The sequence below is a fragment of the Plasmodium relictum genome (assembly GCF_900005765.1).
Source record: "Plasmodium relictum strain SGS1 genome assembly, contig: PRELSG_00_v1_229, whole genome shotgun sequence".
Taxonomy (NCBI): domain Eukaryota; phylum Apicomplexa; class Aconoidasida; order Haemosporida; family Plasmodiidae; genus Plasmodium; species Plasmodium relictum.
In genome coordinates this window covers 1-18,195 of record NW_021628420.1, presented here as the reverse complement: position 1 = coordinate 18,195, position 18,195 = coordinate 1, and the positions used below count along the sequence as shown (strand labels likewise).

Here is an 18,195-nt window from a genome sequence, read left to right as displayed (position 1 = left end):
ATTATTATTATTATTATTATTATTATTATTATTATTATTATTATTATTATTATTATTATTATCATTATTATTATTATTATTATTATTATTATTATTATTATTATTATTATTATTATTATTATTATTATTATTGTTGTTGTTGTTGTTGCTATTATTATTGTTAATATCATTATTGTTATATTTATTATTATTGGTGTCACCTCTGTTATTATTATAATTACAATAATTATAGAAATATTTCATTTGATAATTATATTCGTTATAATATTTATCATTGCCATTTTTAATACAACTCATTTTATACTTATTATTTCCTTTATTATATATATCCTTGTAATAGATATGATTTGCATCATTTTTAAATTTAACATGACACTTTTTAATATTACAAATTTTCAGAAAATTTCTGATTATATTTTTGTGACAAAAATAATTACTCATATTTTTTAAAATAAGCTTATTTTCGTAAAAAAAAAAATGCCTAAGGGAATGAATAATTTTTATGTTTTTCATAAAATTGTTATTTATTCCTTTTAGAATGATGCAATTCCAATAAAATTGAATTATTATATACATATGATTTGCAAAAATCGCTAAGCATTTAAGATTAGTATTAATATATTTCCTATAATTTTTTTTATATTCTATAAGAATACCATATTTGTTATTATAAAAATTGGAATTTTTATATATTAAAAAAGTTTTAACATATTTATTTTTATTTTTTAGAACATTTTTTAGTATATACCTTAAATAATAAAATCTTTTTTTCTTTAAATTATAATTTCTAGTCAGTCTAATTTTACATACAATTTTTTTTAAAGTTTTTAAATAATGAATCTTTCTATATATATTATTTCTTAATGTAACTTTTATATATAAATTTTTATCACACATTAAGTTCCTACTAATTTTAGTAAAATTTGCAAGTCTCTTCAATTTAAAAAAATAATTTATACTTGGATAAAAAAAATAATATCGTTTTATTAAATATAAAATTTTATCCATTTTCTTTTTTTTTTTTTTTAATAGTACATTTTTTTTATTGTCATTTGGAATATTAATTTGTTTATTTACAAATATTTCATTTGCCTCTTTCCTTTTCATATAACTTAGGCTTTTTTTTGTTTTTTCTTTATGATTATCCAATACTTCTTTATTTCTTATAATATTTCCACCATTTTTGCTTTTCTCTACTTTTATTTCATTGATAAAATCACTTTTATTTATTATTAATCTATTTACATCTTTTATATATTTTGTTAGATAAAAGAGTAGACATTTTATAATTCTATAAATGATTAAATTAAAAATTATATATATGCATTCTTTTAAAAATATAATTTCATTATACTGATAATCTTTTATATAACTATAATTTATTTCTATAAAATTAATATTATTTATTTTATTATATAGAATTTCAGTGAATGTGCAAATCTGAAATTTATTTAAAAAGTAAAATATATAACTTTTATAATTCAAAAAGTTACAGGTACACTGAATATTATTATTACCTACAGGTATATTTGTAATATTATAAATAATATTCATTTTTTAAAATTTAGGACAATAAAAATTATTTATCAAATATTATTTATTTATTTTTTTTTAATTAAAAGAAGATTAAAAAAGAGAAAAAATATACCTTAAATATATATAGCATAATTATTTTATTTTATTTTTAATAATTTAAATTAAAAATCAATATAAATAAAATTAAAATAACTTATACACAATTATAAAATTAAATAAAAAAGTTCATTCTATAAATGTAATTCCTTATTTTTTTTATTTTAAACAAAAATTTATATAAAACTATGAAAATAAAAATAAATAAAAAAATTACAAGACAAGAATTATGATTAAATCTAAAGTGATAATTGTTTAATTTTAAATATATGTATATAAGTATTTTTGAATTATAGAAATATTATATATATATATATATTAAAATATATATATATTAAAATATATAAAAGAAAATGTGCATATTCATTATATTGAATCTCATTGTTATTTCAACAAAAACTAAATTATTTTATTTTAATTTTGAAATTAAACAGATATATGATGATATTATTATTTATAATTTGTATTTATATATACATTATTATACATTACTTTTTTATTTATTGTTATTATTTTATATATTTTAATAAAAAGAAAAATAATATAAATACTTAAATTATTGTCTTATATATAAATTTATTATTATAATAAATAAGTATAAATGTATAAATATATTTTTCTATTTGTGATATTTTTAAAAGCATGTTAAAATCATTAGAATAATAAAATTGAATAAATACGTTTTTTTTATGATTTTTCTTTTTTTTTTTTAATCTACTATTGTTTTATTATTTTTTTTTTTTGTTTTGTTTTGTTTTTATTATTAAACAAACATAACTATAATGATCTAGGCGGAACACAACCATATATATAAATTTTTTTTTTCCTATGTTATTCTTTAAATAAACATATAAAAAGAAAAAAAAAATGTGATTTTAAATTTCTATAGAAACAAGAAAATTTACAAATTTTAATTATAACAATCTATATTATTAAAAATAAAATTATGCAAATAATAAAAAAAAATTAAATATATAGTTGTACATGTATATATATAAATATATATATATGCATTAATAAATTAAAAATATATATTTAATAAAAATTTATACAGATTAGTAACAAGTATATAGAATCCTTATTTGCATGTATATATATATATATATATATATATTTTTTCTTTTACTTTATAGAAAATAGTTTCTATATATTAAAAAAATTATAAAAATGACTTAAAAAAAATTAAGGAAATAAAAAATGTATCAAAAGCATATTAAATTAACTTCATTTTACAATGTTTTAATAATAAAGAAAAAAAAAAAATACAAGTCAGTCATAAGAAATACAACGGAATATCTAAAAAATTATAAAATTTTTTTATTATATTTTATAAAAAAATAAGATAATTATAGAAATAAATAGAAATATATAAATATGTACTCATAAATGTTATAAATTATATTAGCATGGAGAATTAAGCTTATGTATAATTCTTTTTTTTTTAAATTTTAAATAGTTATATGGACATATGTATATAATTATTTAATTGTTTTAAATAAAAAATTGAAAAAAAAAATATATAACTTATGTATTTTAAAGGGGAAAAAAAAAAAAAAAGTATTATTTATTTTCTACTTCTTTTCTATTTTTTTTTTCTTTCCTGTACAAAAATTTTAAAATGATATTTAAAAAATATGAGAAAAAATTATATTTAATCATAAATTTATTTAATTTTTTTTTTTTCTAAATATATATATATATATATTAATGTAATTATATTATTTGTCTAATATTCATGAAGAAAACTATAAAGAAAATAAAAAATGTTAAATAAATAAAAATTTACAAGATATTTTTATTAAATTATTTCTTTTATTAATTTTGTTTATTCTAAATTTATTAATCATTATAACAAAAAAAAAAAAAAAAAAGAAAAAAAGGAAAAAAGGAAAAAGGGGAAAACATATATGTATACATATAAATAATAAAAAATAAATATATACTGTATACCTCAAAACTTTTTTATATTATACCTTTAAAAATATACAATCTACAAAATATATCTTTATAAATAAACATATAGAAATGAGAGAAAAAAAATTGCTTATATAAATAATTATATCTTTTTATGAATTTATAAAAAACTAGAATTAAAATATTAACTGTATTTGTTTTATATAATCAAAGATATAGAAATCATAAAAAATTTTCATAAACATATATAATTAAAATTTAAAATATATAAAGATTTAATCTACAACTTAAGAGGTTATACATATAATGAATAACATTTTTTTCTTTTACTGAAAAAAAAATAAAATAAAGTAATAAAATTCTCAAAATATAAAATATATATATATATATTTATAATTATAAATATATATATTTATATATACATATTTATATATTTTTATAAAAAAAAGTAAAATACATTTAAAAACAAATTTATATGACAATTCTTTTAATCTTATATTTTAAAGAAGAAAATATTTTCTTAATTTTATTATATTTAATAAAAGTAATATAAATTCTCTAAATTTTATAAAAATATATTATCAAATAATAATAAAAAAACTAAATCATTTATTTATTATATTATTTTAGAAAATTCATATTTATTACATCAAAATAAAATATCAATAATATATATATACAAATGGAACTTTTTTTTTTTTTTTTAAATATATATACTTACATAAATTAAATTTTTTCTATAAATGTGGACTAAATTAAAATATTTAAAAAATTTAATTAAAAAAACTCATCACTCCTATAAAAATTGTTATTTAAAATATTTTTTTTTTTATTTGTAAAGACAATTTATCATAAATTGCATATAAATGCATGATAAAAAAAAAAACAAATAAAATGCACAAAATCTTAAAATTTTTTTTTTTTTTAAATGTCTCTTTATAAATATTAATTATTCTTATCTTCATCATACAAATAAACACAAAATATATGACACATATTTTTCATATAATAAAAAAACAATTACAAATATTCATAGGAATAAAAATATATTGTTTTCCGTGTATTATAAAAAAATACAAAATTCTACAATTCAAGAAATACTCTAAATTTTTCAAATTTTTTTTTCTAATGCTTTAAAAGGTTTCTTATTGAATTAATAATAAAAATAAAATATATATATATATTTAAAAATTTTTTAATTATTTTAAAATTGTTAATAAAATTTTTTATATTCTCGATAGTTAAAAATATTTTTTAAATAATCAACTTATGTAGGAGATATGCAATTCTATCTTCTGTTTTCTCTACAATTTTGTAGACTGTATGCAACTCGAAAATTTTTAAAACCATTTTTGTTTTATATATCACAAATAAATTATAAATATATGTATTTTTTTATGGGAAAAAAAAAAAAAAAAAATTATTTTAGTATTATACAAATTATCATTCCGTCTTCATTTTTTTTTTATTTAATTTAAAAAATTTTTTTTTTAAAAAATATATAAAAGTAAGAATGAACATATTTTCATAGAAAATAAAAAAAATTGTTAAAATAAAGAATGCTTTTTTTTCTTAAAAAATAAAGAACAATCTAAATTTTTTATTTTATTTATTTTTTTTTTTGTGTATAATTTAAATGAAAGTATAGATTTAAGTTACTAAAATTATCGATTATATTGAATGCTCACGTTTTAAACGAGTCGATTATGTAATATTAAACATTATTTTTTCGATTATATAAAATAATACTTTATTTTACATTAAAATTGTATTTTATAATAAAGTTTATAAAATTTAAAAGGACATCTCTCTATGTATTTATTCTTTTTTTCTAATTATTTAATAAATATGCATTAAACAAGTTTTATATAAATAAAAACTTGATAGTTGAATTAGCTTAGTTCATCTATTATTGGTGCATTATAACTATTGTTTAAAATTAATTATAGATCTATTTTTTTAAATATATAAGGATATTTTACATTATATCATTTATACTTTATTATTCCATTTTTTTATTTCTCATTTCATTTTTTTTCTTTTATTAAAATTTTGTTTTTAAATAAATCAGTTTTATTTCCTTATTTATTTATTTTTTTTTTTTTTTTGTTCTAACTCATATTAATAATGCACTTTTTTATATCTTAGTTTCATTAAATTAATATTATATTTTATAATTATAGTGACATATTGTATGCAAGTTTCTTTTTTTAATATTATTTATATTGCGTATACAATGTATACATACATTTTGTTTTAGTGGTAAAAATTCTTATAATCTGAAATATTTATTAAAACTAATTGCAATTTAAATATAATTTTTCTGAATAAACAAAAAAAAATTAAAATAAAAATAAAAAAAAAGAATTATAATAAAAAAAAAAAAAAAAATTAGAAATAAAAAAAAAAAAGCATAAGATATTCATAATCAAGAATCTATATTAATTAAGAATAATAAAAAAAAAAATTAAGATCCTACTTATATAAAAACTTAAAATTTATTATAAAACTTTATTTTCGATTTTTTTTATTTTACATACAACATATATATCTAAAAAAAAAAAAAAATAGAATAGAGATATACATGAAAATATTAATTTCCTTTTTTTTTTAATCTTTTAATGAAATTCATTAATAAACTAAAATTTTTCTAGATATAACATTTTATCAATTCTCTTCATACAACATATTTAATATATTCGCAAATATATAAATTGAACATTATTAAATATTTTTCTTCATACTATTTATTTAAAAAAGTGAAAGCATATAAAAAACTTAAAAATACAATATACATAAAATATTTAAAATAAGAGAAACATATAATTTTATTGTTAATATATACCATTACAAAGAAATATTTAAAGATATATAAAGCATTTCTTAATATTCCTTTTTTCTATTTTTATTAATATTAAAGAAAAAAATACAAAAAAAATTATGAAAAATATTTGTATTTGGAAAAAGATTTTAAATTTAAAACTTTTATTTCTATTCAAAGATATATATATGTTTATATTATTACCTATAAGATTTACAATATTATATAAAATTTCATCTACATTAAAAAATTCTTTTTATAATATTTTATAATATAGATTCATATAAATCTGATATATAAAAGCAAATAAAGGAAAAATATTAAATGTACAAACTAATATATATATATTATGTAAATAAGTATTAAAATACATGAGTATATAAAATAATAGTGATTTTTATTTAAAGTGGCAATATGTAAGAGACACAGTGAAAATTGAATATATTTAAGAAATATGATTAAATTGATAAGAATAATAAAAGAAAAGATAATTTAGTGATATTTAAAAAAAAAAAAAGACTAGATGTAATATATTCTTAGAATCAATGAAATATTAAAGAAATATCCTTTTAAAAAATTTTTCATTAAAAAATGGAAAAAATTTTCTGGAATTAAATTATCATTATTATGTTAAAAATATGAAAATAAATCTTATTCTTATTTTTTTGTTTTATTATAAAAATAAAATTTTCTAACAGGAATACTATATCATTATAAAAATATATTCCATTATAATTCTCCCCATAAATACACATCCTTTATAAATTCTTTTTAACTATATAATTTTTTATAAGTTACCAATTAGTGATTCCATTTGTTCTTTCTATAAATTAAAATATATACCAAAATATATATTATTATTTGAAATGCAACAACATAAAAAAAAGAAATAAAATTAAATATAATTAACTAAAAATTTGATATTAAAAAATGATATACTCAGGAGTGCCATTATTTTAAATAAGAAAATAATTCACATAAAAACAAAGATTTTAAGAAAAAAAAAAAAAAAATTAATGCGATTCATATATTCATACTTGTTTTTTTGAATATTCCATAAAATATTTGTTTGAAATCAAATTCTTTTTTTATTACATAAAAAAAAATAAATAAAATAAATTTTTGAATTCTTCTATATTTCAAAAAATAGGGAATGAATATTTTTTTTTCATTAGTAATTAATACACAAACCTTCCTAAAATAATTTCGAATTTTATCTTTCTCCATTCTTCTATTATTTTCTCTAAAATATAATATATATCAATTAAATATTATTTCTTATTTTATAAAAGAAATAATAAATTATTATAAGATTAAATAATGAAAAGTTCTTATTTTTTACATTTCATTTACTAAATCTTCATCTAAAAGAGATTCAGTGTAATATACATTAATTATAGAATATGGTGGCTCATTCTAAATTTTTATAGTATACATAATTATTTAGGAAAAAAGAAAAAAGATATTAAAAAAAAAGAAAAAAAGAAAAAAAGAGAAAAAGAAAAAATAAGAGATAAGAAAAGAATATTCTTCATTTTACCATATCTCTATCTATTTGAACGAATCTACTATTCTCATTTTTAATTGATCTATTTTCTATTTTTAGCATTTGACTTAATTTAAAAGAAAAGAAAAAAAAAAAAAAAATTAAAATTACAAAGCTATTGAACATTTTTTCTTGAAATCTTATATATGAGAGAAAAAAAAAAAAAAAGGTATACTGTAAAATTCTTATGAAGGGTTTAACTTCAATTAATTATATTTATTAAACGAAAAGGAAAAAAAGACTCTAAACAACAAAGATAAAATTTATATTTTTATATTAAAAAAAAAAATTTTAAAGGTGTATATGCTTATATATGTCCTTTTTTTTTTTTTTTTTTTTTTTTTTTTTTTTTTTTTGTACTAAATCAAATATTACATTTTTTTTTTTTAAAAAAATGAACATTTTTGCAAATTTACAAAAAATGTATTTTTAAATGTTTATAGTATCTTTTCGTAAAATATTAATACAAATTATACAATTGATAATCATTCTCTTATAAAAGAATAATTTTTTTTTATACGCATTTTTTAATTATTTTAGCTCCTTTTTTTGGAATTTTTTTTTTTTTTTTTATTGTGATATATAAACAACTTATGATAATATGATGGATATATTTTAATTAATATCGAATTTAAAATATAAACGAACAAAAAAAAAAGAAAAAAGCATGCCATTTGTATTTATTTTTTTAAATCTGAGCTTTTTTTTTTAACTTACATTAATTTATAACTTTTAATAATGGCAATAAAGTAATATTTTTTTTTCATAAAAAAAAAAAAATATAAATTGATTCATTCGTTTAAATGACAATATATGTTAACAATTTAATATTTTATTAAGAATAAAATAAAATTAAAAAAAAAAGAGAAAAAAAGCAATTCTAAAAATAACATAAAAAAAAATTGCAAGTAAAAAAGACAGACTTATTCTATTAAAAATATGTATATATAATTATAGTATTAAATGTTCTTTCAAATTAAAATAAACAAAAATAGTCATCTGTTATTATGTCAATGCTTAAAAAAAGATCAAACTAAATAAAAAAAATCTGTGCTTTTATATCTCATGCATGTTGTAGAGTTGCCAATTTGTCAAATCGTCTGTTTCATCTAGCATAACATTTTATTTAAAAAAATAAGGAAAAAAAATTACTTTCAAGTATTTAAAGAGCTTATCTTTTTTTTTTCTTATGAAAATGTAAAAAATTATCGATAAGTGATTTTTCATGCATATAATAATATTTTAAAAAAAAAAAATATTTTTTTTTACAATGTTTAAATCTTAAAAAGGTATATTTTTGCATCTTCAAAAAATCATACACATATTTATAATATATTTTTTTTGGTTCTTTTTTTCTGTACACATTAAAATTTTTTCATAAAAACTTTTTTACGTTTTTCATTTTTCTCCTTTTATTTTATTTTTTTTTTTTTTGAATACTTAAGTAGAAATGAATAACTCTGACATTAAATTAAATAAAAAATATAGTTCAAAATCTAAAAATAAACAAATAGAAGGGAAATGTAAAAATAAAAGAAAATTAATACGATTAAGAAATGGTCATTTCAGGAGAATCGTAGATAATGAATCTATAAACAAAAATAACAACTTACCTTTATCATGCACTTGTATTTGTGCTACTCCTAGAACAGAAGAAACTTATATTGCTAATTCAAATGGAAATAGTAAAAATTTCAATAATTTTTTTTTTTTTTTTTTTGAATATTTCACCCTTTTATTTATTATATGATATCATTTTATTTGTTTATATTATACCAATTTTTTTATTTATCTGTTTTTTAGTATTTTATATGTATATTAGATTTAATACTTATATACATCGAACTCTTTTATAAAATTTTTTCTCATATTTTTAATAAATTCACATATATTTTTTTTTTTATAATTTTATTCATTTTTTAAAAAATACATATATATATATATATTTTTTTTCTTCTTTTTTTATTTGTAGTAAATAATAGATACAGTTCATTGGGAGGAACGAAAAAATTTGAAAATAAAAAAAAAAGTGATATAAAGAGCCATTTTTCAAAAAGTAAAAATAAAGTTAATTATGTCGATGACTTAAATAGCGATAAATCAGAAGTATTGCAAAAAGACAAATCTATGGATAATCCTTCAATTGGAACAATTTCTGATATTTCATTTACACAAACAAGTAAAAAAAGTGATGATGATAATGCTTCTATAATAGCCGAATTGGAAACAGAAAAAGAAAATAAATATGCAGTTTCAAGCACAGAAGAAGAAGAGCAAGAAGAAAAGGAAGAAATAAAGGAAAAGGAAAAAGGGAAAAAAATAGAGAAAGAAAAGGAAAAAGAGAAGGAGAAAGAGAAAGAAAAGGATAAGGAGGAAGAGAAGGAGAAAGAGAAAGAGAAACAAAAAGAAAAAATAGAAGAGGACAAGAATTTTAAGGATGATGACGGATTTATGGGAGATACTGAAAATGAAACAAAAAAAAAGGATAAAACACATGACGATAAAAAATTAATAGCTCCATCAAAAACGTTAATGAAAGGAACAAAAGCAAATATTTACTTTTTATCTAACAAAGAAATGGTTGAAGCCTTAATGTGTTATAATTATAGTTGTAATGCTATAATTTTTGAAAAAGATAATTTTTTAAGATATCTATACCTAAAATCAATTAATAATTTCATTTTAAATGAACGTATGATTGAGGGTTTGTGTAAAAAAGAAAATATCAAATATGTTCTAGCATGTAATTCAATTATAATTGAGTCTAGTGATTTTATCAAACCACTTATTGTTGAATTTGAGTCATCAATGGTTAAAAAGATATTTGTTAGACACATGAAACTTACTGCTCAACAAAAAATGGATATCAACAAATACAACGAATATATAGAAGAGCTTGATCCGTCTGAAAAATTAAGATTGAGAAAAGTTGAAAGATTTCATTCTTATAATATGTTAGTTACCAATAATTAAGAATTTATCATAATATATATAAAATTAATTAAAAAATATGTATACATATTATTAAAAAATTGACTTATTTTCATGTACAAATTCTTATTATGATAACTACCATATTTCATATATATAAATTTCTTTCTTATATTTAATTTTATATATTATTTGTACTAATTAATGTTCCTAATATGTTAAAAGTATCGTCATTTACCTAAATTATGTTGAAACTTATATTGAAAATATAAATAAAAAAAAAAAAAAAGAAATTCTGTATTTTTTTTTTTTTTTGTATTTAACGTTTTTATCATTTAATTTAATAATATAAATTATTATTTTATATCATACTTCTTATTTTTCATTTTTATTAGAACATTCAATTTTTTTCGTTTGATTTTTTATCTGCTTTTTGAAATATCTTCTTGCAATTTTTAATTACTTATTTTTTGTTACATTTAATTTTATATATATATTATATATATATTTACGAAATTTCTTTTTTTTCTCTTTTTTTTTTTTGATTTTTATTTTTATCTTTTTTTTTTTTTTTTTTGATTTTTATAAATTTTAAAATTTTTCTTCATGTATTAGACTTCATTGGTTCTTTTAATATTTTTTTTTTTTGAGCTTTTAAAATTTTAACATTTTTTTAATATAATATTTTAAAAAAAAATCTTAATTTATAAATATGTATATTTAGTTTAATTAAATTAATGCTCATATTTATTTTAAAAAATAGAAAACTAAATTATTTTCAATAATAAATATGTTATTATATTCTTAGGAGAAATATGTAAATGGTAAAATAAAAATATTTTAAAGATGATTAGTATATAAACTTTTTAGAGATGTACAATATAATTTTAAATAGGCAAAAATTAGGCATATTTATATATTTAAATTATATATATTTTTACTTGGTATCGCTCTGTTAATGTAAAACATGTTTCTCTTTAAAACGTCATGAGAATATTGAAGATATTTTTAATTTTCATGCATCTGACTCAATCATTTATCATAAAAAAGGTGATTTATAAATATTAAAATTTGTATTATACTAAAATAAAAATATATAAATATAATTTATGTATAACTATAAAAATAAGTGATTATATATATTCATAACACAATAATAAAAAAAAAAAATGTAAAATTGTTATACATAAGATAACATACATTTATATTCATAAAACAAAATAGATAATAATGATATAAAAATAAAAAAATATAAGATATAATTTATACTTTTGTGTAGCTAAATTGGGAGGAGAAAAAAATTAATAAAAAAAAATTTCAATTGTTTAGAACAAGATATTTTAGAAAATGGAAATCAATACCATATATAAGAGATTCAGGAGAAAATCATATAAAAGAATTAACAAGAGAAAGAGTTAGATTAAGTAAACATACAGCAAATCCAATAACATTAGGTGCAAACTTTTTATTTATATGTAACTTAGATAATAGATTGTCTTCTAAAGATGTTACTCATTTTTTTAATTATTTTATTGGAAATGGCAATTGTGTAGCAAGAATTAAAAAAAATAGGTATACAGGTTAGGTTTCTTATTATTATTTTTTTTTTTTTTTCACTTGTAAATATAATTTGTATCAATTTTTCTTTTCTTAGGAAGAAATATAGGTCATGGAATTCTGAAATTTAAAAAAGCTATTGATGCAACTTTAGTCTTATTAAATTATCAAGGAATAAAATTAGGAGAAAAAAATATTATTTTAACTGAAGCCTTTAAAAATGAACATTTAAAACAAAAAAAGCATATTTGCAATGTTTTCGAAGTAAAAAATCATTAAAAAAAAAATGAAATATGATTATCTTTATCAAAAATCATTTATTAAAAAATATGATAAAAAAAAGAAAACAAAAAAATTTATAATAAATCATAATATTAAAAGTATTAAATAAAAAAAAAAAATCATATATAAAATTATTTTTTTTATCCTTTTTTTTTGATTGTTTGTTATCATTACATTTTTTTTAATTTTATTTTATTCCTTTTTTTGTCTTTTTATAAAAAAAATCTTTGTTAAAGAATAATATCTACTATATTTTTCTTTCTTTTTTTTTTTGATATTTTTTTGCACAATTTTTTTTTTTTTTTTTAGATTAATCCTGTAAAAATTTTAAAATGATATCTACTGAATCACTTAATTGCTCTTTATAATTTTTTGATACATCTATTTTGTTTAAAGGAATGCTATAATTTTTTACAAATCTATTAAATATCCATCTTCTTTGCTTTTTTGCATATTTATAAGTCTTTCTAATTAAATTTTCCTTGCATATGTTAAATAAATTCTCGTCATTAATTTTATTTATTTTTTTTTCGATATATGCATCAAATTCTTTATAAGCAATACTTTGATTTATTCCTTTATATGATGATTTTATATTTTTATTGTTGTTTAATTCCTTTAATTTTATAGCTTCATCCAATAATCCTTTTGAAATCATTAAATCAACTCGTTTTTCAATTTCTCTTTTTAAAACATCATCATTATTATAATCTAAATAAAAAAAACATGGTATATACCTCATTTCATTAATTTTATGATTTTTATGATTTTTAATTTTTATTAATTCACTGTGTCTCTTATTATACTTATAAAAAATATCAAGACTTCTGCAAATTCGCTTTCTATCATTTTTGTGCAATTGATTAGCCCTTTCTTCATCTACTTCTTTTAATTGTTCATACAGTTCATCATTAGTTTTATTTTCATAATTATATTTTTCTTCTTTTTCTTCTTTTTTTGTTTCTTCTTTTTGATCTTTTAAATCTATTACCGATTCCCATAATAAAGATTCAATGTATAATAAAGTGCCTCCTGTTACAATAGCCAATTTCTTACTAGTGTTAATATTTTTAATAATTGGTATGGTATAATTAATAAATTTATGAGCATTAAATGTATCATTGTGATGGCATACATCTAATAAATGATGCTTTATATCTCTCTTTTCTTCCTCATTAATTTTTGATATTCCTATATTAAAATTTTGATAAACTTGCATAGAATCAGCACTAATAATCTCAGTTTTTATATTATATTTTAATAATTCTTCAGATAAATCGATACTGAATTTTGTTTTTCCACTACAGGTTACTCCAATTATTAAAATTATCTTTTCTTTTTTCCCTTTATTATGATCATATATATCAAATTTATCAATTTCACTTGAATCATATGCATACATATTTTTAGTTTTATTTATTTTTATATTATATTTATTATCCATTTTTATACTCTTTTCATATATTGTTAGTAATCCTATATTTCCTGTCCTATTTTTTCTACATATATACGTAACATTGTTTCTTCTCTTTTTATAATAAAATACTTTATATCTTTCTTTATTTTTATTTAATAAATCATTACTACTAAATATATGATATAATTTAAAATTATAATATATAGGATATGTATTACTTCTTTTCTTTATAAAACTATTGTAAATATTGCTGTTTTTAAGTAATATTTTATATAAATTGTTTTCTCTTTTTAAAATTATGTTTTGATTTTTTATTTTAAAACAATCAATTAATATATGAAACTTTTTAAAATACAAATGAATTATTAAGAATGTATATATTATAAATATATATATATTACAAAACATTTATATTTGAAATTTCATACTAGAATATTAAATGTTTCCATAATTGTTATATATATATGTATATATTTGAATAAAAATCCTAACAAATTAAAATTAATTAAAATGGAAATTAATTTAAAAACAAAATCAATATTAAAGAAAATAAATCAATATACAAATAAATAAATATATATGTATATACAAATAAATAAAAATATATATGTATTATTTATAATTAAAACGTTGAAAAACTATTTCATAATATATGAAAGTTTATCTATAATTGTACATATAAATTTTATTAAGATACATTCAATGATTTAAAAATTTTAAAAATAATTTCTTTTAAACATATAAACAAAAGAACATATACATATATCTGTTTTATTATTAAAAATATTTTACATTTTTTCTTTTTTTTCATAAAAAAAGAAATTTATTTTTAACAAAATTCCATTACAAATCAACCTTAAAAAAAATAATATGTTTTAAACGAAGTTTTTAATAAAATTTAAGAATATTTTTTATAAACTTGTAATGATTTAAATATTTAAGCTATATATATATGAAAAAAAAAAAAAATTTTTTTTACACAAAAAAAAAAAAAAAAAAATAAGATAACAAAAATAAGCAAATTAAGACAGTTTAACAAAAAAAAAATTACAAAAATTAAAAATTTGTTTCCTTTCTTTAATATACTCTTAGATCATTTTCATTGCTTGTAATTTAAGAGTTTCTACTATTGGAGAATATTGAGCTATAACTTTAGAAATACAAAAATGTAAAGCGTCCCTTATCATTTCACTTTGTGCTTTTAATAACTTCATTTGTAATTCTAAAATTTTTTGTCTTTCTAACTTTTCAGAAATATCTCGTTTCTTTTGCATTTGCATTACTAGTTCATCAACTGTAGGATAACTGTGATTTTCAAAAAATAACAAAATTTATCTTATCCATATATATATATATATATATATAAAATACCTATAATCTGTTTGACTAATTTTAACATTCAAAATATTTCCTGTGTCTTCGTTTTCTTCTTGCTCTATAAAAGACGATTGTTTTTGGAAATTTTCCTAAAAAAAAAAAAATAAGTATTAATGTTTCATTTCATTGAGATATTATTAAAAATCATATTAATAAAAAAAAAAAAAAAGTTAATAAATATATAAAATACTTTTATTTTTTGTGTTTGTTCTCTTTTTTCAAGTTCTTTCAGTTCTTTCTCTAATGCTCTATGCACAACCTATTTAAAAATATATATATATATATATATATTTAATAAAAAACACATTAATAAGTATAACCTTTTTATCAACTAAAAATGGATTTAATTGTAGCTGTATTTGTTTCTCTAACTCCAAAATTGTTATTTCTGTTAAAATGCTTAATTCAGATATAGCCGTTTCAAACATCTTCAAAAAAAAAAAAAAAAGACATTTTTTTTTATTTGTTTTTACTTTTTTTTTTATTTTCTTTTTTTTCTTTTTTGTTCTTTTGCAAAAATAAAAAAAAATGCATTTTTTAAGGATACAAATAAATAATACATAACCATAACTTCTTCATCTGTTCTATATTGTTCTATTTCTTCAATTTTTTCTTTTATAGATATATCAGGTTCACTTATCTCTGACAACTACAAAATTAAAAAAATTCTTAATTTTCATTATATTTCTCTAATTTTATAACTTTTATTATTATATTAACTTTTTTTTCATTTTTTATTAACATTTTTGAATATTATATTTAATTTTCTTTATTAATTTTAATACTATATATATATATATATATATACTTACGGATATTTTTACTGAAGGAATGGTTCTGTTTAAATAATTTTTTTCTAAAAAGGAGGTATGATTTCTAAGTTCTGGTGGTGGTAAAGGTCCATTTCTTCCTTCATAATTTTTTTCCATTTTTTTTAAATTATTTTCTTCATCTACTGTTTCTTTAACTTTTCTTAAATTTTCTTTTTTTAGCATTTTAACTGAATTAGAAATAACTGAACCCAACACATTATGATCATTAAAAATACTTAAAGATTTTTCAACTGTATCTTTTATTTTTATTTTAGAATTTGATAATGATTTGTTATATTCATCTTCCAGTTTTTGCATCATTCCCTATACATTTTTAAAAATTAAATTATTTTTTTAATTCTTAATACATATATATGTGTATGTTATACCTCTTCTAATCTCAATCTGGAAGATTCTAAAATTTTAATTTCTGCAGCAACTTGAGGCAAAGGCTATATTAAAAAAAAAAAGTAATATTAACTAATTTCAATTAAAAAATATGAACTAATTTTTTAAAATAATTATGTCTACTAGTTGAAAAAAATTTAAATATTTATTCATTTTTTTTCTACTTCTAGTAATCATTCTTTTATTATATATATGTTTTATTTTTTCTTATTTTTATAATTTTTGTATAATATCTATTTCATTTCATTTTTCATATTCTTTATTTTCATTATTATATCTTATATATATTTTTTTTTTACATTTTCTGGAGGACTTAATTTAACTTCTATTGATGGTAATGATTTCGAATTATATTCAAAGTCTATTGGCCATCCTATGTTTTGCTAATAAAAATAATAAATAAAATAGGTAGTTATATATCTAAATAAAGAAAAAAAAGATACCTTTTTTTTTTTTTTTTTTTATCTAATATACTTCATCAGCTAAAATTAACTGAATAGTACACAAAATCAAAATAGCATAAGGAAAAAGGAAGTTTAATTTTAACATTTTTTTTTTTTATTATTATATTTTAATAAATAGAAAGAGATAAAAATTATTTATTTTACTTTTGTTTATTATTTTTTCTTTTTTATATTCTAATATAAAATATATATATATGTTCTAATTAAAAAATCTTTATCTTTAGAATTACAAGAAAAATTAGGAGAAAAAAAAAAAATTTATTTGAAAAAACAAATAATTGTATAAAAATAGAAATAGATAAATAAAAAAGAATTTTATGAAAACATGAATACTAGGTAGTAGTGTATATACACTAAAATTTTTTATAATTACGAAAAAAAGGTGTTCTAAAAAAAGTGTTAATTTATTTTATTATATATCGCATTAGAATATATTTTAATATATATTCAATCAAAGTATATTAGTAGACTTCAAAATTATATATCTAGAATTTTACTAATAAAAAAGGAAAGAAAAAAAGAAATATATTTATTTTCATAGTATAAATCTTATTTATGCAAAACTCCCTCCCCTCTTCAAAAAAAAAAAAAAAAAACAATATGTATCAAATGCTAAAATACAAATTTAATCATTATTTTATATTTATTTAAAAAATAAATAAAAAAGAAAGTTAGATGCATCATATTATTATATAATGGACAATTCTTCGTCTATTTAGTCATTTCCAGTCAATAATTTATTATAACTACTTTTATGTGCAAAATATTAAGAAATATATATTTTCTTGTGTGTATTGTTTATCATTTTTTCTTTATCTGTAATACATAATTCATTTTTTTTTTTTTTTTAGTCATTTTCATCACCTTAATTTTAGCTCTCGTTTTTATTTTTACTTTTACTTTCTTTATCATCTTCACCACTCTCACTTTCTATATCATCATCGCTTTTACTTTCTTTATCATCTTCACCACTCTCACTTTCTATATCATCATCGCTTTTACTTTCTTTATCATCTTCACCACTCTCACTTTCT

The 18,195-nt window shown here is 16.2% G+C and overlaps 6 protein-coding genes across 6 annotated transcripts; 2 read left to right on the top strand and 4 right to left on the bottom strand.

Annotated features, from left to right (window-relative positions):
* MDR2 (multidrug resistance protein 2, putative) lies at positions 1 to 1,554 on the bottom strand (the record flags this gene model as incomplete). The annotated part of the gene is made up of 1 exon (XM_028679444.1): positions 1 to 1,554. A coding segment is annotated over one exon (1,554 nt), but the record flags the coding sequence as incomplete, so codon positions are not given.
* A 5,600-nt stretch (positions 1,555 to 7,154) lies between these two features.
* Positions 7,155 to 8,039, bottom strand: PRELSG_0020600 (conserved Plasmodium protein, unknown function; the record flags this gene model as incomplete). Its single annotated transcript, XM_028679333.1, has 5 exons — positions 7,155 to 7,190; positions 7,405 to 7,449; positions 7,559 to 7,610; positions 7,710 to 7,783; positions 7,908 to 8,039. The coding sequence occupies 5 exons, from the start codon at positions 8,037 to 8,039 to the stop codon at positions 7,155 to 7,157; spliced, it is 339 nt and encodes a 112-aa protein (XP_028531069.1).
* A 1,324-nt stretch (positions 8,040 to 9,363) lies between these two features.
* Positions 9,364 to 10,886, top strand: PRELSG_0020500 (conserved Plasmodium protein, unknown function; the record flags this gene model as incomplete). The annotated part of the gene is made up of 2 exons (XM_028679222.1): positions 9,364 to 9,598; positions 9,886 to 10,886. The coding sequence occupies 2 exons, from the start codon at positions 9,364 to 9,366 to the stop codon at positions 10,884 to 10,886; spliced, it is 1,236 nt and encodes a 411-aa protein (XP_028531068.1).
* A 945-nt stretch (positions 10,887 to 11,831) lies between these two features.
* On the top strand, positions 11,832 to 12,680 carry PRELSG_0020400 (RNA-binding protein, putative; the record flags this gene model as incomplete). Its single annotated transcript, XM_028679111.1, has 3 exons — positions 11,832 to 11,894; positions 12,124 to 12,424; positions 12,499 to 12,680. 3 exons carry the CDS (start codon positions 11,832 to 11,834, stop codon positions 12,678 to 12,680), a joined length of 546 nt encoding a protein of 181 aa, XP_028531067.1.
* Positions 12,681 to 12,993: 313 nt separating this feature from the next.
* Positions 12,994 to 14,508, bottom strand: PRELSG_0020300 (tRNA delta(2)-isopentenylpyrophosphate transferase, putative; the record flags this gene model as incomplete). The annotated part of the gene is made up of 1 exon (XM_028679000.1): positions 12,994 to 14,508. The coding sequence occupies one exon, from the start codon at positions 14,506 to 14,508 to the stop codon at positions 12,994 to 12,996; it is 1,515 nt and encodes a 504-aa protein (XP_028531066.1).
* A 680-nt stretch (positions 14,509 to 15,188) lies between these two features.
* PRELSG_0020200 (blood stage antigen 41-3 precursor, putative) lies at positions 15,189 to 17,246 on the bottom strand (the record flags this gene model as incomplete). The annotated part of the gene is made up of 9 exons (XM_028678889.1): positions 15,189 to 15,405; positions 15,472 to 15,566; positions 15,668 to 15,736; positions 15,798 to 15,905; positions 16,043 to 16,126; positions 16,290 to 16,613; positions 16,679 to 16,741; positions 16,997 to 17,080; positions 17,172 to 17,246. The coding sequence occupies 9 exons, from the start codon at positions 17,244 to 17,246 to the stop codon at positions 15,189 to 15,191; spliced, it is 1,119 nt and encodes a 372-aa protein (XP_028531065.1).
* Positions 17,247 to 18,195: the final 949 nt, after the last annotated feature.